General features: G+C 36.4%; 1 protein-coding gene across 1 annotated transcript; it reads right to left on the reverse strand.

Moving 5' to 3' along the window:
• Positions 1–17,337: 17,337 nt before the first annotated feature.
• LOC145689748 (uncharacterized) lies at positions 17,338–21,736 on the reverse strand. Its single transcript, XM_081763961.1, has 2 exons — positions 20,783–21,736; positions 17,338–17,433 (listed from the first exon to the last, which is right to left on the reverse strand). Exons 1-2 carry the CDS (start codon positions 21,734–21,736, stop codon positions 17,338–17,340), a joined length of 1,050 nt encoding a protein of 349 aa, XP_081620087.1.
• Between the last annotated feature and the right edge of the window lie 267 nt (positions 21,737–22,003).

The following is a 22,003-nucleotide window of genomic DNA, read 5'->3' on the forward strand; positions in this document are numbered from 1 at the left end:
TATTTGACCCATATCCTTTTAATATCACAACACAAACAACACGTACAACACGATACACAACACAACACGAGATTAACTACATTTAAGGTGCTTTAAAAATCTTTTATAAAATTGTTATATAATATTAGTTATATTTTTTAAAATGAATTATCATGATATCGGGTGGAAAATCCTAGTTATTTCTTCTTCTTCTACTTAAGTCTATACTAATCTGTACCTTATTTATTTCTAGTATTTCCGTACATAATCTATTAAAGTTGCTAATTTTATCATCGTTACACAAAATATTTATCATGCCATGCTGATTCTTGGCCTGGCGTAGTCTTTGTCTTAATTCCAAATCTTCTTGTTGGAGGTGAATATTCGGACAGTCAAACACTAAGTGGTCTGGCGTTTGGTCTTCTCCACAGTCGCAGTAAGTATAATCTAGGAGGCCTATTTTATTAAAAGTGGTGCGAAAAGGGCCATGGCCACTTAAGAATTGAATGGCGTGTCTGTTTAAATTAAGTTGGCCCAATTCAAGTCTATGCCTAATGTTGGGAAATATTTCATAGACTCTTCTTGCTTTATTACTATTATTCCAGTTGCTTTGCCATTTCTCATGGAGCAAGATATCTATTTCATCCATTGATTGTATTCTTCTCTTAAAAAGTTTCACTAATTTTTGTTGGTCTCCTTTTTTAAGCCAATACTTACCAGTTTGTCGTAAAACTGATAGGTGTAGGGGTTCTATTCCTAGTAAAACTTGAAGAGCCTCTACTGATGTTGTGGCCATGGCTCCAGACATTCTCAGAAGTATTAGCCTCTGTGCACTGTCAATTTTATTTCTGAGTTTAATATTTTCATTAAGTCTGTGGTCCCAAGCGCTTGAGCCATACGCTGCTATGGCTAGAAAAATTGCCTTATAATATGTTTGACAATGTCTGGGCGTCAGTCTGTATTCTTTTGCCATGACATAAAATATTTTATTAGCGAGGCCAATAATTTTCTCCTTTTGCTTAGATATATGCGTCTCGAATTTCAACGACTCATCTAACCATACGCCAAGATATTTGAAGACCTCTTCTCTTCTGATATTGTCGTTCTGTATTTTAATGATAGGATCTCTTTCCAGTTTTCCCTTAACGAGCACGTATTTGGTTTTAGTTGAAGAGATTTCTAGTTTAGCTGAATGTGTCCAATTTGCTAATTCTTGCATTACTCGGTTGGCTTTTTCTTCGAGTTTTGATCTGGATTTTGCGTTGACTACTAAGGCCAAATCATCCGCATAGGCTACAATTCCAGTAGTGTCTTCTAGGTTATTTAGTTTTCCTAGCCCAGGTTGCAATGTTACATCCCACAGAAGTGGCCCCAAAACTGAGCCCTGTGGGCACCCTTTAGAAATGTTTTTGGTGACAACATTGTCTTGATCTTTGTAAATAACAATCCTATTTGTGCAGTAATCTTTAATTAACATAAGAATCTCTTTATCCACCTTTAATTCTTGTAGTTCATGGAACATTTTCGGCCACCACAAATTATCAAAGGCGCCTGAAATGTCCACGAAAATGGCAATGGTATATTTCTCTCCCACATCTTTCGTCTTCTCAACGTGTTCCAAAAGTGTGTTAATTGCCTCATTTGTTCCTTTGCTTTTCCTGAAGCCGAATTGTAATTTGCAATTATCTAAATTTCCTCTTTTGTCTGAAATTCTTTTGGCTATTATTTTTTCAAATATTTTGCCTAAGATGTTCAAAAGGCAACCGTATTGAGCTAACCCTTAGGAACCGGTTCCAGACCTGGATCCGAAAACTTGGCTCCAAAACCGGATCTTAGGAACCGGTTCCAGACCTGGATCCGAAAGCCTCAAAAGAGCCGTAAAGAAGGCACAAAGTTCACCTTCAAAACACTGCAAAAAGGACCATGCGCTTGTGCCCTCCCCGCCCAGACCCGCTTGTGCCCCCAGAAAAAAAAATTGGTCGACCAGTGGGTGTATAGCCAAATGAGTTGGACAGTTTTCCTGTTTAGCCAATGAGTTTGCCCGTATCCCAGTTTATTTAGCCAAATGAGACAAGCGGCCGCCGCCTGAGCGCCTGCCTGTCGCTTCCACCATTTCATCTAGCTAGGGTGACCAACCGTCCCGTAAAAACGGGATTGTCCCGTTTTTTCACTACTATTCCCGGTGTCCCGAAAACTTCTCTCGGGACGCCAAAATGTCCCGTATTTACGTACATTGGGTACAAAAACCTTTCGAATCGCTAAAATTTCCTAATTTATATTATTATTTTCTAATCTATGTGATTATATTGGAATATGTCTAATTACTGAGCAACGTCATTAGGACGTTTGCAATATTGGATGTAGTGGCTGCACTGTTTTCCCTCCTAGGCCTCCCCACTCCGCAGACGACAGTGCAAAGGGCTGAAAGTCTTATGAAAAACAAATGTAACCTGTTTTTACTCTCTGTTTCGGGCGGTGGATGATTGAGGCGGTCATCGGTACAGTAGAGTGTTACCATGATTTGACTAAGACGTAACATACTTCCATTTACGAAAGGTGACCAGAAGTATAGAACTATAAAAGTGAAAGTAAAAAGGAAACTAGTTGTAAATGAAATTATGTTTAAAAGTAAGAAAATGCTAATAAAACGAGTTGGAATCCGATGCTGAGAGTAATTATAAATCCTGTCAGTGACAGATTTGAGCGCTCATATATTTTTAGTAATGTTTTCAAATATTTCATTTTTTGTTAGCTGCTGATAATTAGTTATTATCTAATTAATTCCACAACAGTGACGACGCCAGAGGGGGAGGCAAGGGGGCGAGCCCCCCTAGTAGCTACTTCTGCCCCCCTGACTGACACCTAGACTTCCCCCCCCCCCCAGACTTCTACAATCTTTAAACATTCTACATGTAGTATTTTATATCAGTATCATAACCAATCTCATTGTCAAATTGTAGTCTACTTTCCATGCATTTACTATGTGGCAGATTAGTCCTCAAGCTTTCTTGTTTGAGCGTCTGGGTATGCACGCATACTTCTGTTTTCTAATTTAGCGCTTTTGAGGTAAATTTTAGTTATACTTCTTTCTTATGATTTTTAATTATTGTGCCTAGCGAACAATACTAGATTTGGTCTATTTGTTTTCTTCTCATTGGATCAACTTCGAAGGGAACAAAAGAAAGGTAAAAACAGTTACGTAACTTGTTTTTATTTATCCAGGTTTGAAGTTTTCAGTTTCATATTTTGTTTTATTTAAAGGTTCTATATTTCTTTTTTTCTGAAACAGTATTCTCGGCTTTCAATATTCAGAGGATGTGCTTATAACAGCTTAGTTTCCAACTACCAGGGCTTAATTTTTTGAAGGGGATAAAGAGTTGTGTTTTCCCTTCCTGCAAAAGATAATAATAAATTTATGGAATTAAATTGATTCCCAATAAAACGTATTGTCAGAGTGCTGATCTTTAGTTAGTAATTGGTTTATACTAGTGCTCCCTTACTTATTTTGTTTCAAAGTACTGATGGACAGGTGTATTCTCCTGAAGGAACAGAATTCCATTCTTCTCATTTTCCGCGGCGTTGAACTTCGAATTTTTCTTTCAGTTTTGTAAGTAATGCAGAGATTCTGGATTAAATATCTGACCGTAGCGGAGGTATTCTACGAGTACGACTCCATACTTATCCCAGAAGAATGTTGCAAACAGTTTCTCAACCTACTTCTGTGTCTTGAACTTCTTGGGGCGAGGGAGAAATGAGTGCTACTACTCCATTGACTGTTGTTTCGTTTCAGGATCATAGTGGTAGAATCATATTTCGTCCATGGTTACTATTCGTGAGCGAAATTGATCAGCATTACGGTCAAATTGGAAGAAGACTTCTCTTAATGCCGTCACTCTTTAATTCTCCTGACAGATTTTTTGGGAACCCATTATGCCGAGAACTTGCGCATACCCAAGCCATTCTGAACTATGCTACCGACGCGTTCCAAAGAAATGCCCACAATCTTTGACACAAGTTTTGCTGAGAAAGTAAAAACGAGGTGAGAGGTTTTTCTGAGAAAGCGAGGTGCAGCCAGACCTCAGACTATAATAAGTATATCGTGAATTTACTATACACTTTAAAAACCATATAAATAATAGCTTAAATTATTTTTGTCTCTCAAAAACTAGGGTGGCCTAGGCCCTCCGGCCCCGGGCTATATCCACCACTGGCTGAAATGCTGCAATTTTCAAGAATAATGTCACAAATTGCATCCATGATTTCGGGAAGAGTCATTGCTTTTAATCATTATGGATGTAAAGCATAATTTGTTGAGAAATCGCCACGTTTATACTAAGCCACTTACTTCTTCACCACTGTATATAACGGAGGAGAGTCCCGTCGTGTTTCACTGATTTCCTAATTAATTTACTTCAGTGACTTCCCTTGGTGGAACAAACATGTTATAACAGTTAGGATCTGGATGTTCGTAAAATTATGTTTGGGCACACATAATCACTTCAGAGGTCTGAGAAACAATAAGAATTTCATTATTAATATGAAAATTTGAATTTGTATATACATACAGAGATATGTTTTTCTAAACTACGTTTGATTTTCTACCTAGTACCTACACTCCTTCTGGATTGGACTACGACATTTTCGGCAGCTCCTCATAAATTCTCTCTGTCTGTCTGTCTGTCTGTCTCTCTCTCTCTATCTCTGTACATGCATATATATATATATATATATATATATATATATATATATATATATATATATATATATATATATATATATATATAGAGAGAGAGAGAGAGAGAGAGAGAGAGAGAGAGAGAGAGAGAGATACGTAGCATATAGTACTAGACGCATGTGTTACTTGTAGTATACGCGAAAGTAATTCAATTTACACTTAGGCTTCAAAAGTTTCATTGAAAAATATTTCATGTACAGACGTTACTTATTTGTCAATTACAAATTTTACTTGAAATAAATTTAATTTATAATCATATACGTCTAATATGAAAACAGCAACGAAATGCACAATGTAATGTAAAATAAGTCCAACGTAATAAACATGTCATTTTTGGTATGGCAAATAGCCGCCCCCCGAAAATGTATCTGCCCCTCCTTTGCCCCCCTAAGAACTTAAAGCTGGCGTCGTCACTGTTCCACAACCTTTTCAATAGGTTTTAAAACGAAAAAGTATAAATTTGCCTTTTTTTGTGAGAGATACAGAAAGAGAGAACCAGATAAGTTCAGACACGAAAACCGGTTCCACCAAGAACCGGTTTTGGCCATCCCTAATCATAATGGGATGAGCACCCTTAAGTTGAAGGATGTTTTGCAATGAAAGTGCAATACAATACCGAAAAGGAATATTCGAAACCTAAAATATGTGTCACTCTATGTAATTTAAACATCAACGTTTGTATTATTGAATTCCATTAAGCAGTCATTTGTATTAATTTGTTTGTCTGTTATAAGCTTTTCGCGTAGAAATGAATCACTTAGAGCCTCAAATTTTGTACACAGATTGACCTCCACCAGATCTAAGCGAGTACGGAACTACTTTTTTTCTATTTTCAGCTCAGGGAGGGGTTGCAGGGAAAGGAAGATGTAATCGGAAATGAATTCATTTCTCGCGAGTTTTTATCAACGCCTAGTATTTATGCAACCTTCACTACTTGTTGGATATGCAGGCTTATATACGTCGAAGGATAATACCCAGACAATGGACATTCTCTTTCCTTTCCAGGCTCTGAATTAAGACTCGTCATTGATGCATATTATGCTTACAGGTAGTATATAATATAATGTGTATATTCCCGGTGGGGGCTCATCTGGTTCGGATTACACGTTAATCAGTAGGTCCACGTCTCATATAGCCTCGCTGCTGAACGGGACGTAAAACTCAAAATCAACTCAACTCAATATAATGTGTATGTCTAGCATCAGTTTTCCTCATAAAAAGGAATCATCTAGACTACTTGTGTTTGTTTTTCAGTTTAAAATCCCTTTCAACAGTGAGGCTATTTGACACGTGAACCTCCAGCTTAACGTTCGATCCTGACCACATGAGCACCCGCTGGGAATCGAACCACGCCATAGGCAGTAATTAGTGGCAGGAAGTTTTGTATATAGATAGATCTCCAAGAGCTCTAATCGCTAAAAATCAGTGTTTTCGATTTTTCGATTCGATGCGGACTTGTATTACCAAATATTATAAATTACCTATATATTACCTACAGCATGAAAATAAAAAAAATCACGTTTCTCTCATGGTAATAGTTTTTGCCCCATATTATTACAATGAAATCACTTCAGGTAAACTTTCAACTATCTCTCAATTTAATTTAATGCTTTAAAAATTTTAAAGGCCCAATTCCTAACAAAATCGATAAAAATGCATTATCTTTTTCTCTCCAGTTCACTTTGGCATGAAGACCCGGATTAAATTCTCGACAGAAGCTCATGTGGTTTTGAACCTACGTTAAGCGTAGGTTTACGTCTAAAATAGCCTCGCTATTAGAAGGAATTCTAAACTCAAATCAAATCTTTGCAGTTCACATAAGATACTACAGATATATCTTTTAAAAAATAAAAAAAACTAAATTCTTTCATAACTTCAAACTTAGAGCTTTTAGCCACGTACCTGCAGTATGCGTGAGCTCTACCATTTGTTGTTCCGTGACTCATTGGGCCCGTACAAGATTGTTACGCACACGACCGGTGTTCCATTCTTCGTTGTGCCTCGCTTTTGTTTTTCATTGGTCAAGTAGGACAACAGGAAAAAGAAAAATATGATCACAATTTTAGATGTAATTCGACTTCATGCATTGGGGGGGGGGGGGAAATGAAGAGGATGCGGTAGAATTTCACAAGTATAAAGACCTTTCCAGATACTTTTTATTAACAAAAGTAGGAATAAGTTTACAACTAAAAATTAAATTTTCTTTCACTGTAGTCCAAAAAAATCTGTGGTCAATGAGATTATTTCAGTTATTTATAGTATACTCAGCACATAGGCATCCATCATCTTTTCTTCCTCGAACTAAATATGATTAAAATTATTATTATTATTATTATTATTATTATTATTATTATTATTATTATTATTATTATTATTACGAAATAAAATCTTTGGTTGAAAACAAAACAGACAGCATAGTTCAGAATGTCATTATGCTATTATATCGTCGCTTTCAATACATAAGGGCGTAACTTACATTTTTTGGAATTTTGAGATTTTCAATTCTTCCGATAGATGTCAGTCGTGTCTAGCTGCTAGAAAATTTTTGTGGCTGTACGGCGAACCGTTCAGCTGTGGGGGGTCATTTTCATAAAGGCGTTAAGAGATATAAAAGCAAATTGTTCAAAGCATAAGGGCTTAAATGACACATACGCCCTTCTGTATTAAACGATCTGAGTACACAGTAATATGGCCTGGCGCTCATACGCCACAATGAGTACCGCATTTATTTGGTCTCTTTGTATGTAAATGCCGCCGTGGATTGTTTACGATTGTTGATTTGGATTTGATTACGGGTTTGATTGTTAAAAGAGATCTGGTTAGTGACGTACAAAGAAGATTTTTCTTTTGTTTTGCGAAAGAGTTCAAAAGCACTGAATAGAAAGGAAGCAACACATTTATTGTGTCAAAAGGAGGAGAGCAAGGAAGACATAAAAATGAACAGGCGAAGCAAAATTATTACTAAAGAAGATATTTGCCGGTTACTGACATACAATGACGATGATAGTGCTTCAGAGTGTACAGAGCTGGAAAATGACAGTGATAGGGATCCAGAGTACCGGTATTTGCCTGAAAAAGGTATAGTATATTTTCCTTAATTTAGTATTTTTCCTACACATGAATATTTTAAATTACGAATATAATAGCAAGGAATTATCGATTAAGAACACCCTTTAAAATCTTTTTAACAAAGGAGTGCCATTAAATTTAATTAGTACTAGTAAAGAATATCTATAATATGCTTTTAAGATGTTGAAAGTAAAACTGCTGTACAGTATAATAGAGCCTCAATAATCTCACACAGTTTCAGAACTATTTCTCAGCCCCTATTCAATCGGTTGGCATAACACTTGGAGGATAGGCTGCCATGGCTATCTATCGTGTCGCTAAAATTTGAAAGAGATCTGTTGCATGTTTGCTAAGAAATAGACCGTAAACTATGATGGATTTTCAAAAATCCAGATTTTTTAAAGTTATGACAAGGCTATACATATGTTGATAGGAATTTCTTGTTTAAATTTTGCATATTACTACCCTAGTACAATATCCCTGTTTTGCAAATGTTATTACTGTGATATCGAAACAAACCGTCTGTGCTTGGGTTATATGATGCATTCTTTGCCCTTCGTATATGCTTCATCTTTTTGTATGGGATCTTCGTAGATTTGAAGCTCTGATTCCTTCTGCTCTGGGGGCAATGCTCTAATCTTTTTTTTCCGAGTTGGAAATTTCAACGTTGACTTATTTTAACAGCTTCCAGTAAAATGTACGTCTCATTAAGTTTTACCCAAACGCATTACAATGTCTAATAATATTTTTTCAGGTAATTATAATTTTAATTCGTGTTATTTTAATCGAAAATGACTTGATGGGATTCAGTATTATGTGATAATTAGGCTGTCAAATCAACCTCAGATAACATTTATGAAAACAAATCTATGGTAAATAATTTATTTTTTGTATTAAATATTATCGTTTATTTTCGTTTGATAGAAGTTACATTTAGTCATTATTGTTTACTTTACAGATAAAAACCCTGAATTCTGCACGGGTAACGGAGAAGATGCAAGTACTTCTCGTTAGAAGCCATGGTCCGAAGATTTGGAAGGTGAGGGAAGCTTTTCAATTTCAATACATCAAAGAAAATCCATCAGAGGCGGCAGATCCAAAAGGCAGTTAGCGAAGGAAAAGCGTAATCGAGGAGAAGAGTATGTAAAAGTGACAGGTGAAGTACGTAGTGCTCGTAAAGTTAAGTCAATCTCATGTAAGTGTATGCATACTTGTTCTGTTATAAGTGAAGAGAAGAGGATCATTGCTCATAACGCATACTGGAGCATGGGTAATCTAAATAGAGAAAGAGACTTCCTTTTTAATCATATGAAACGTGTTGAGAAGGAAAGGGGACTAAACAAAACATCCTCAAGAAGGCAGTATTCGGTGCAATATTTTCTAACTATTGACGGAGTGAAAGTGCGAGTGTGCAAACTGTTCTTCCTACGTACGTTGGATGTCAGTGACAAACCTTGCCGCGTCGCGATGCAGAAAGGTCTTATAGATGGAACTACTGGTTCAGAGTTGCGAGGTAAGCATGTTCCGAAAAATGCATTGGGACAGGAAACAATCGAAGTTGCGAAATCACACATAACATCAATACCTCGGGTGAATCCCATTACTGCCGAGCTTCTACATCCCAAGTTTATTACATAGACCCTGGGCTCTCTCTCTCTTGAAATTGTACGATCTCTACAAACATTACTGTGAAGAAAAGGGTCTGGACAAAACGCGTATAATTGGTCGCACGTCTTACTGGAAGCTATTGAAAGAGATGAATGTGAAAATTCACAAACCAAAAAAAGATCAGTGTAAAGTATGTGTCAAGTTTAGTAAGTTGTCCGAAGATGAAAAAAGAGCAGAACTGCGAAGTTACGAGGAGCACAAACAAAAGAAGGATGAAGCAAGGGAAGAAAAGAGACTAGACAAGGAGAATGCATTGAAAGATAGAACTCATAAGGTGATCTGTTTTGATCTTCAGCAAGTGCTAGCAACGCCGTCCTGCAAAACCGGAGTTTTGTATTACGCGAGGAAACTAAACGTTTACAATCTTACTATTTACGATGTTGCTACTCATGAGGGCTACTGTTATTTTTGGGACGAAACAAAGGCAAAGAGGAGCCCAGATGAAATTGCATCATGTGTTCTTAAATACTTGCGCGAATTATCAACAGAAGTTGAACACGTGACCTTGTATTCCGACTGCTGCGGAGGACAAAATTTAAACAAAAAATTCGCATCAATGTGTATATATGCGGTGAGTAGTACTCATATAAAAACAATTGATCATAAATTTCTTGAGCCGGGACATACGGAAATGGAAGTTGATTCCATGCATAGTACCACTGAGCATGCGAAAAAGAATGTAGATGTGTTCATTCCAACAGCGTGGTTAACTGTTGCTCGAATGTCGAAGCCGTTTCCATACGAGGTACACTCGATGATAATAGATGATTTCTTTGACTTCGAGGAAGCACGAAAAACTTTTCTACCATGCAGCAAAGATCAAAAAGGCAGTGAGATTGGATGGCAAAAATTGCGATGGATAAGAATCAGTCAAGACGACTTGAGGACAGTTTTGTTCAAAACCCGAATGAGAGATGATTTTTCCAGATTTTCGGTACGCAAATGTTCCCCGAGAAGCTGTACACTAAACCAGCCTACACTCTTACCCCGGTATTCTTCTGTTCGACCTATTTCTAAGCAAATTTGTACGATATAGGAGTAATACCGCGAGACTACCACGAATACTTCCGAAATTTACAAAGTGATGAAAATGTCGAAGATTTTGTTGAAGTCCATTGTTAAAAGGACTTTCCTTTGAGTCAATACACCCATAATGCTTACCTAAAAACATTTTTTTATATTTTATAATGTGTAGCGAAAGTTACATTTTTCACACAAAAATATTATATAAAACATAATAAACACTCTTATAATTATAACAAAAGAAAAACATTAACTGTAGTATCAATGCTCATTAAGTACAAAACTGTAAAATATGTGAAAAATAAAGTTACTAAAACATATGCCATTATTGTTATTTTAGAACTAGAATTTAACATATATCTGTTCACAGCAAAAGGGCGTAAGTTAAAAACTTTGCAAGTTTATCAAGATATACGAACAGCTGGAAAGTCAAATCTACACGGAAAGGAACATTTGTCCCTCGCCAATAAGCGTCCAAAAAATTAAAGCTTTCCTGAAAATAGTCAAAAACTTATGCTCACTTGAACATACTACAAAATCTTCGTTCGCTTCTCCTGTAAAATTTTGAAAATGTTAGTTACGCCCTTATGTATTGAAAGCGACGATATGAGGAGCAATCATTTAATTGGTATTCACCCTGTACATGTATGGGAAATTGTTCACCTACCATAAAAGTAATCACCTCTGGCGGAGACGCACTTTGTCCACTGTGACACAAGCCGCTAGATGCATTTCTGGTAGAAGGCCTTGGGCTACCGGCGAAGCCACGACGTCACCTCCTGTACGACCACATCACTCAAATGTAAACGGTGTCCACATAGAGCTTTTAGTCACCCAAACAGGTGAAAATCGCAGGAGGAGAGATCAGGGCTATAATGCCGGTGAGGAAGAAACTCCCACTTAAACTTCCTCAAAGTTCCCTGCGTCACGTTGGCTGTATGCGGCCGCGCATTGTCATGAAGCAAAATCACATCCATCGACAGTTTCCCTGGGCGTTTGCGGAGATTGTGCAATGTCTCTCCGTACCGAGTGGCGTTCACTGTCTGTCCGTACACCGAAAATTCGGTGTGTAGTAGTCCTCGAATCTCAAAGAACACGGAGGGCATGACCTTTCCCGCTGATGTTCGAATCGATTTGGACTTCTTTGGAAGGGGGGAAGTGGGATGACGCCACTTCGAACTTCGGTGTTTGCTCTTCTGGTCGTAGTGATGACACCACGCCCCGTCCCCTGTGATTCTCCAGGAATGCCTTACCCTCAGCTTCGAATTTGTCCAGATCCAACTGGCATGCCTCCATTCTGTCCTTTTTTCAGTGTCAGTGAGGCTATTGTGTATCCATTGGGCACAAACCTTGCGAAAATGAAGCGTGCGGGTGGTTATGGAGTATGGCAATCCGACGCTGATGCCCACCTCCGTCGCCACCTCTTTCACCGTAGTTCTCCGGTTTTTCCAGATGATCTCATTCACTCGTGCAGTAATCTGTAGCGTCGCCACTATGGACTGGCCCGGACGAACGTCGTCTTTAAGCGTCTTTAAATCTTCTGCAAACCACTCGCGCCATTTGATGACTGCTGGCAGTGACAATTCGTGCTATCCGTAAACACCCACCACTCGTCTGTGCATTACCCGTGCGCCGACATCTTCGGCGGTAGAAAACTGTATAACGGCACGCTGCTCCACTTTATCGGCCTCCGTTTCCTCCGAACCAGCTTCTTAATTTTCGACTGAGAGCACAATACTGTGCATTTGGATGACGTTAACTCACAACTGTCCCTTTTTACATCTCCTCCTTCTCTTTCCCGTTCACGCGATAGCCACCGTGCCGCCATTTATCGAGCTTTTAAAGAATCCGTTACAAGCCGGTATAATCGTCGTTACACGTTTCCCACGACTTCCATTTATTTCACTGCGTGACTACGAATTAAATGAATGCTTCTCTTACTTGTATTACATAAATAGAAGAAGACAAATATAATTATACTTGAAAATGTCAAAGATAGTGTGACAAACATTATGAACAACTCTGTGATAAATTAAGCACAGGTTTGTACTAAATAAAGTGCAAGGTAATATTGAAAGTTAGCAAAAATATTCTTCCATATATACTGAAACACAAATTTCTTGAATAGATACGTGACATTTCACCTTGAAATATACATCTTGAATTCGATTCTCGAGAGAATCTGAAATACGTACTTTAAGAACTTTAACCTTTGAGGAACTCGACAGAAATTTGACGTTCCGCGGCTGTAATATGACTAAAGTGGTGATCAATCTAATGAGTGGCTCACTGTAACTACTTACTTGCTCTTTCCCAATTTGTTTATAAATCAACATAACCATTACTAAATTTCAGATTTTAGGCCAAATCTATTTTTTCTTTGCACATATTTCAGAAAAGTCAGAAAAGTAAAGTCAAGGTTTCATTAGCAAATGTAGTAACTAATCAAATTTGTTAATGCCTAAAATACCCAACTTTGCTTGTTAGAACCTATCTTTGGTAGAAGCCCCTACATGTATGAAATAGGCCAACATACATGTTTGTTCTGTTTGATACGAATAAACTTTGATTATGAAGAAAATGGTATGAAAAATCCCTTCTTGAATATCAGTTTTTAGTTGTTATTGTAGTTAATTTGAGTTTAGTAATCCGTTCAACAGTGACTTTATACGAGACGTGGACCATACACGTTAATGTGGTATATGAACTACATGGTCTCCTACCAGTAATTGAACTCCGTTTATAGAAAAATGTATTTGACTGCAGTAAGTTAGTCATTGGGGTTAGAATCAACGTTGTATTATAACTGGTATTGGGAAGCATGACATGAAATTGATTGCAAATTTCGTGATCTGTAAGCAGTCAGAACCAGAGATGACGAAACATCATCATACACATGGAAATCTTTGAGTTTAATGCCCCACGATTATGACTGTTCGGCTAAGGGAGACGATGATTAAAGCAAGTGATGGATGATGGAAGAATTGGTGGAATGAGAAAGTGGAAGGAAACGTTAGTACCCTGAGAAAACACACGAGCACAATGTTTTCTAGCACACACTTACTTGGCTGGGAATAGAACCAGGGACCCTATGCAGCAGAGGAAAGCAATCTACCACTAAGCCACCGTGCCCCCCCATCATACACATGGAGAATTCGTATGAGCCTCTTAATGCAATTCTAGTCCCTCCAACTCAAGGATGTTATAAAATAGAGGATCTGCCCACACGTACCTTCATCCTATGAACTCAGTGAAGCCAAAAACCAACCGAACATCGTCTGAGCTGGTACGTCTGATTGGTTACTCTCGTTTCCGCCATGTTTGTTGGCTCGAAACATTGCGATCTTAGTGGTGCGGAGAGGGCAAAGTAGGTATGGCGAAATTGTGACGTATGGCTTCACGATTTTGTTGTATGGGCAGATCCTCTATTTTATAACATCCTTGCTCCAACTGGTGTAGTGGCTAACTCATGGGCCTCGGATACAGGTAGCCTGGGGTTCGATTTTCAATGGGAGACAACTAAATTTTTACTTTCATTAATCATCCGTCTCCTTTAGCATAAAGTTCATAACCGTGGGAGTAAATCTAATTTTTCATTAACGTTCATTTTATTTTTAAAGTGTGATTGTAATATAGACCCTATAGGATTTTGTCCTCTCTTCTCACTAAATCTCTCATTTTCTTTCTCTCTTGATATGTGCATATGTATGTATCAAACAAACATTGAACTGAAATATAACTACAAGGTCTATAAGAGTATAAGCACGTAAGAATCACAGAAAACATAAGTTATAGGCTATGTTTTTAGACTTAGAAACCACTTTATTATTTTTAGTAAAGCAAGATAAATAAACATGAAAATATATTAGAAATAATAAAGACATTGTAGATTAAAAAGTATCACACCGGGAAGAAAACTCGTGGATATTCGAGCTCGAATAGTAGATATCATGCACGTACGCAGAAATACATTCCTGGGGAAGAGGCCTCCAAATTCAACATGGGGATAAATTATATTAAAATTTTAAAGTAAATCGTAAGATTATATTAAATTTAGAGAAAAATCGGATTTTTTGGGGGGAGGGGGATCTAGACTACCATTTCTTGCCCCTTGCATACGTTTCTGATGAACATAATTAACTATAAAATCTTGTTGAACTGATATTTCAGATAATTTCAGATCATCGAGTCTGTCCGAATAGCTAGGTTTTTTCTAGATCACTGCTTCTGCCCGGGTAAAACCTGGTCTGAAAAGCAAGAGTGGGTAATATGGATAAAAGTCGAAACCAAAATGACCCAAGTTGCAATAGTAACAAACAATTTACCAAGAAATACGAGTGTACAATATCAGTAGCAAAGGAAGTTTTGCAGGATGAGAAATCTAAACATGAAATTGTTTGTTCAGATTATTATTTTTTTCTTTTTATCAGAAGCACTTTTAAAGTTGGATGCTAATAGTAAATTATTATAAGAAAAATTTTCGGTACTGAAAAGGTGTTGAGGAAAATATTCAACTAAATATAAGAAAGTTGAGAAAAAGGTATGGGAAAAGATGTTAAAGATAATGCATTCAAAACACCTGGTGCCAGTATTTTACAAGCTAATTGAACATTATTATAGAATTTACATTTCAACTAGCAAAACAAAACTACACCACTATCTGGTATAGAGAAGAAAGACTTTGTTTAAAATAGCCCTCAAGTTGGTTACATGACATAATATAATGTTGCAGGAAGTGAAACTGAGTCGAACAGCGTTTATTCCATCTTGATATGATAAATAAAAGCAATTATATCCCATTTTTACTTCGGTGACATTTAAGTAATTTTCCATCTTTCTTTTCGTCTTTTTAATACAAAAATATTTTGGAGCTAGAAGTATCTGTATTGTTTACAATTGTGTTAATATATATATATATATATATATATATATATATATATATATATATATATATATATATATTATATATATATATATATATATATATATATATATATATATTGTTCTCTCTTTCTAACGAGTTCAGTTGCGTAGTTTTGGTTACGTAGGTAGCAGAGGTAAGCAACAGTAATCCTTCAACACATTGATCTATACCCATTGTAAAACTACAAAGGAGTCAGAAACTTTTGCTTTCCATCATACATCAATGCAAGCAGATTTAATTCGTTCAATTCCTTTAAACGTTACTTTTTGTTAGAAGAGGAACAATATATATATATATATATATATATATATATATATATATATATATATATATATATATGTGTGTGTGTGTGTGTGTGTGTGTGTGTGTGTGTGTGTGTGTGTGTGTGTGTGTGTGTTGAAAGCGTAAGTGGAACTTAAAAGGTTTCTCTGCAAGGGAGCCCATCAGGGGGAGCAAGGTGGGGCGCTCGACCCCTCTAGAGGAAATTGTACTTCTGAAGATCGAAAACCCAATAGATTTTTTAGAATAATTACCGCAAAATTTGAGACCACATTTGAAATGTCGCTTCTACTTGCCCTCCCCTTGGAAAACACAACATGGGCGCCCTTGTTTCCTTGGGAGTGGAGCAAGGGAGCTCATGAGACTTGAACGTTTCATATTTTTCAATTTTGCAAAACAAACGATTAGATTTGTCAAAGTAAGTATGTTATGGTCAGAGCTGCAGCTAGAGGGGGGGCGAGCGGGGCGGTGGCTGATAGCAAGAGGGCGGCACATGAGCAAAAAAAAGAAAATGTGTTGGAAATGAGTTAAAGACGCATCGTCCCCCAAAATTATTGACGCCCCATTAAATCATTGTATCATTGTATTGAAATCAATATTGTCGGTTTAAAATCAAAGAAATAGATTTGGTAAAAAAAATTTCTTGCTCGCAACCTGAACGTTTCCATAAGTCATAACAAATTTTTACTTATTACTTAAAGAAAATTATTACTATATTTGATATCTTAATGATAATGTGATATACAAGGTGGCGGATAATGATTTATACAGAGTGATCACAAACTCTCGTCATCTCCTATGTATTACATAGTTGTTAATGCATTATTGTTTCTTATGGTTGTAGGTACTAGGATACATCAAAATCATGGCTGATGAGTCCACTTACACCATGGAGAAACGGATCATAATGAACACGTGGACTCACGGACGATCCCATACAGCATTATTTCACTGTAAGCCTTCAGAAATCTTCTCCTCCAACACCGACAATTTGACGGTGGGAGAAAAACCTCTCTGCAGCTGGTTGCATAAAAGTTAAGTCCCACTCAGGATGACCACCAACACGAATGGAAATGAGAGGGGGGTGCAGCGTCTGTCGAACGCTCTCCAAAAAAATCAATTCGTAAACGGTCACCGGAAATGGGTGTTCCATACTCGACGTTACAAAAACATATCAAGAGGGACTTGCAGTTAAAAACATTTAAACCCTCGTTTGTATACTAATTGAGTGATAGTAAAATGCAAAACGCCAGCAAGCTTGTGGGCGAATGCTCGATGTCTATAAAACTCTTCCTTCAAGGGAAATTTGTTTTTCTCGGATGAGTGTGCAACATATCGCAGTGCAAAAACCAGAAACGTTTATTTCTGGAGAAACGAGAACCCACATTATTATGAAGAACTTGAACAGAACCCACCACATGTCATGATCTGGGCTGCAATGTCTGCAATCCACTTAGTAAGTCCATATAGGGTAGATTGGGGTGAATAGGGCCACTTTCAAGAAAATTAAACTTGTACTGTTATAATTAGTGCTTTATTAACGAACATTTTACAGAATTATAATATACCATATTTCTACTACAAAGCTCGCATAAAATCATTTTCTTCAAAAATTGTGTAATACTATAAAATGTGTATATATCACCTCGAATGACACTATTCATCCTAACATATCTGGGTGAATAGGATCATTCGTAAGGTGAATAAGGCCACATGTATTAAGTGAATTGAAACCACACACAATTGTGAAGTCGTACTAAAACATAACGTACAATTCGTATACATAATATTTCAGAATTATAGATGGTGTAAGCGATAGATTTACATGCTCATAAAGTCATATAGTTATATATGGGTTGGAACAAGTTTCTCTCTAATGTATTATAAGAAAACACAACACAAATAAGTAGTTTCTAATACCTTCTTTTTGTAGCACAATAATCACATTGCAACTAAAAATTCTTGAACAGTGTGTTCATAATAACATGAACGCTCTCTTTTTCTTAATCAGCAAAAAATCGTTAATTAACCCTTTCCTTTGTTCTACTTTGACACATCGCGTATGATACCAGGCTTTGCATTTGTAGCAACATATCCAATCCCCAAAGGATGAAGACAAAGGGTAGTAATAGGAAATGCTGCAAGCATTTGTATTTTTTGTTACTTCATCTTCATCATATTCTTTTTCTTCCGTCAGTTCTTCTCAACTTACTACTGACGTTCTACGTTGCCGATCCCTTTTGAATAATGTTTTGCGAACAGATTCGGAGATGTTAGTAGTTCAGCACGCTGCTTAGGTCTAGATTTACTAGAAACATTTTTAACAATATTTTGAAGTTGGTACTAAATCATGGAAAGAAAGGCTAGCCTCCTTAGACATAGGCTTACACCCAACTCTTTTTTCACAGATGTAGTTACTGACGTTTCTTTCTCTATAGGCCTTGAATTGTTAGCTTTAATTTTTGCTTCAAGAGATTTCTGCTGACTAGATGTTTCAGTTGTGCAAGAGGACAAAAAACTGTACTGCTTCTTGTACGTCATCTGTGTTTAACGCTTATGTTTTCCTATCTGAAATAAGAGAGACAAAAATATCGAATTCTTATATCACCATTATATATATAAGACGATAGATAGGATGAATGGGTGGGGGTGTGGTTGATGCATGCATTCGTACAAAATTAAAGTGGGAAAAATCTTTGAGATTTACCTCCCAAGGTTATGCCGGGAAGGCTAAAGAAGACGGTGATGATGACAATGAATGAAAAAATGGAATGACAAAAGAGGAAGTAAACGGAGAACCCCAAGAAAACCCATGTACACGGTGTTTGACCACCACTTGACTCAAGCTGGGATCGAACCAGGGAACCCACATACCAGACGTGAACGTTCTGCCACTGATCCATCTCTTCTCTCTAATCAAAAAGTATGACCCTGTTCACCCTAACCAGATATGGTCCTATTCACCCTAATTGGTAATATATAGAAAAATGAGTTGGCAACGCTGTTTAAGATACTTCACGATTATCATGCTAGTCATAACAACTTGAGTCAACCTTCCTGAAGATAAGAAAATAAAACTTTTGCACTTCCAACAAAACTACATAGCGTAACAAGAAAGAATATATGACAGAAATATTAAAAATATGCTATTTTTCTTAAGTCTTACCTCCAATTGATTATGAAAGTTGTTCTGTAGTACAATCAGCGTTAAGCATTCACACAATCTAACTGCACAATAAACTTGTAGAGACTCACAGTGAAGTAACGGCGTGGCACTCGCTTCGCTGTTTCTGTTCTATAAACAAGTAAGGTGAATCACGTACGTAACAAATGGCCCTATTCATCAGGTGGTCCTATTTCACCGAAGCTACTATACCTTTGACGATGCTGTGAATCACATTACGCATCTCACCATGTTACGTGATTGGTATAGTCCATATCTGCAAGTTCGGGAACTATTCGGTCATGTATTGTTCCAGCAGGATGGAGCACCAGCCCATTATTCTATTGTTATTAGAGAAAGATGTATTTTCTGATAAATGGATTGGCTTTTCTACCCCATCAGATTAATAACGACGGTGGGAATGAAGGTATGAAAAAGAGAGGAGTGAAGAGACACACGCAAGCTGCTGTTTGGGTGGGAATATTAAAAACGAAGGTAAACAAAGGGAATAGTTACATTTTTGAACTAAAACAATTCTAGAATAGGGCTTAAGGCATGAGAACTTAACACAAAGAATTTACTACCAGTGAGTTATTTTTTATTCCATTGACATTTGAAATGCTTCCAATTTGAATATGAATTTATTGGAATCATTTCTCCACCAATTCCTTGTAACGCCAGGATATTTTTTATTTTCTGCATACGTATCTAGTTATGTAAAATTTTTATCTATCTACATATATACAAAACGTACAAAAGTATGTGTACGTGTTAGTGTATTTTAAATATCTTTATTAATTATAAGTAACCTTAAATTCAAAACTTTCATTCATTAAGAAATTAAGTAATTACTAAGTTATGATGTAAAACATATGTAGCAGCCAAACTATATTTTGGATTTTCAATACAAATATGAAATAAATTCTTCATCTCCATCAGTCAATATTGGGAAATTTGCAAAGAAAACTCCTTCTGAATTTCGGTTACATTTCACAAAATATTTTTACCGTAAAGGAATCGAAATTAAAATGCTATTTGTGTGGTCACATACAGAATAAAATTACAAAAGTTTAATGTTGTTACCCATTACGAATATTTTAGAAGCACATAATTTGTAATGTATCGTAATTTCATTTCTTATCGATAATATGGAACGTAAATAGTAGTAAATTTCCATAACTGTTCTCCAAGTGGATTTGTATACAACTAAAGGTAGTATTTATCAAGTTTAACAAAAAGTCCAAAATGAGCCTTTTGTAAACAGCTCTTATTTGTAAAAGAATACATAATGATCGCTTTTGGCTGTTGCAATAGCTTAATAAAAATTCAGCGCAGCAAAACAACAAAAGCTGCTTCTCTTATATGTTTAAAAAAAAGAAGAAAAAGCTTGGTTAGTGAGTGTAGGGGACCGCAAAATTCTACTTCGCCCCGGGTGCCGAAATCTCTAGCTACATCTCTGGGTATGGTCGAGTATTGGTATGAATGATCAAGTATTGGTAAGTCAGGTATGATCGACGATTTGTATGGTCAAGTCTCGTAAAGATTTCCTTTACCCTCCCCCACGCGCCCTGTATGAATACCTTTCTCTCTTACCACATTTTTCTATGTTCCTCTTCTCGGATTTCAAAAAAAGTATCGTTTGTCTCATCGAGTACTAATGTTACAAGAATAAATTAAAACACACGAACCCCATATTAATGTCCCCTACTAAATCTTCTTAATTCAATTTGGCTCTACAGAAATGGTTTATTAAACTTATAAGGAAATTATGTAGAACATCTTTGAATTTACCTCTTTAATTTTTATGTTACTCATTAGTTTTTGTTTGGGATAAATTTGTTAACATATATTTTGATTTGATCTTCAAGATAATTATTTCACACATGAAACTACAAATACCACCCAAAATCCCAAATGACCATACTAGAAAAATAGATCTTACATGACTGACAGTAAGAACAACAATTTCATCCTTATGAACAATATCAAAATTAATTTTCTTCATCTTTACCTCATAATTAAGTAGTTCTCTCCATCTTTGATCAAGTCTTGATTCACAAGTTCGTGTTGCGTGTTCCTCCACTTGAGGGAGAAACGGTGAGTTCTTGATTAAAGCATATCCACCGTAATATGCAAGCACTGGCTCTTCAACAATGTGCACAGACGTATCTCCTGAAGGTGCAGTGTACTTCAAATTGGCATTGTATTCTAATACTATATAGTGATACATACAAGCAGCGTTACCTTTCATGCCAACATTGTCTAATATGTTCGTTATGTTATCATTCATGTGATACATAGACATCATTTCACTCAAATATTGATTTGATGAGTTTTGTAGTAACTCACGATAATGCGAGAAGCTCTGAATTTCCAAATCGGATTCTGTTATTTCTTTCAAGGTATTTATATCTGGATAACGATTATCACTTGTAAGAAATCCAACTAAAAATCCTTCATATAGTGATGTTAATATAAGTAAACCTAGAACGCATACAATAAACAAAGCCCTAATAGAAAAACATGTAGGCTTGTACGGAACCGACACTTTTAGAAATATACAAAGTGTATACAGAAAAGGATTTATCCTGGAAACAAACCTTTCACGTTTGAAGTGGACTTTTACGAAAATGCGCCAAGTTATTTCAACGGTTACTACCAGTACAATAATTGACACCCAAACATAAACTTTGAAAGGATACAACAAGGCCATCCACTTGGGAACAAACCCTGCTTTAGGTACTATAAAGTTAATAGATGATACAATTGTACCTTTGGAGATTTCCATATACTTTATCCTTTTCAATGTTATTCTTGTTCTTACAAGACCTACATCCACTTTTTTACTCACAACATCACCTAACATATGAGTCCAAGTTCCATTATCTAATTCCATACCTATAATGCTATGTTCCATATAGATTTTGTAAGTAAAATTTCTACGTATAGAAAGTGACTCATGAAACAACCAATCTAATCCTTGTAGTTGAAGTCCATGCTTTGAGTTATGAATTTTGAAGTATGGTTCAAGTTCATAAGCTGAAGCTTTAATCACATATCCAAAAAGATCCCTAAGTTTATCAGGAAAAAATTCAAAAGATTCCATATTTCTTTTACATCCCTTTGATTTATAATGACTTATTGTGTAATTAATATGGATACC

The sequence above is a fragment of the Thermobia domestica genome, chromosome 1 (assembly GCF_964235325.1).
Source record: "Thermobia domestica chromosome 1, izTheDome1.hap1.1, whole genome shotgun sequence".
Classification (NCBI taxonomy): Eukaryota; Metazoa; Arthropoda; class Insecta; order Zygentoma; family Lepismatidae; genus Thermobia; species Thermobia domestica.

What these genes read in the sequence shown, in the direction of transcription:
- LOC145689748 (XM_081763961.1), bottom strand. Translation starts at nt 21,736, where the DNA reads ATGGAATTAGATAATGGAACTTGGACTCATATGTTAGGTGATGTTGTG. An exon ending in TTGTTCTTACTGTCAGTCAT is followed by an intron (nt 17,434 to 20,782) that starts GTAAGATCTATT and finishes GTTATGTTTTAG; the next exon opens with TACGACTTCACAATTGTGTG.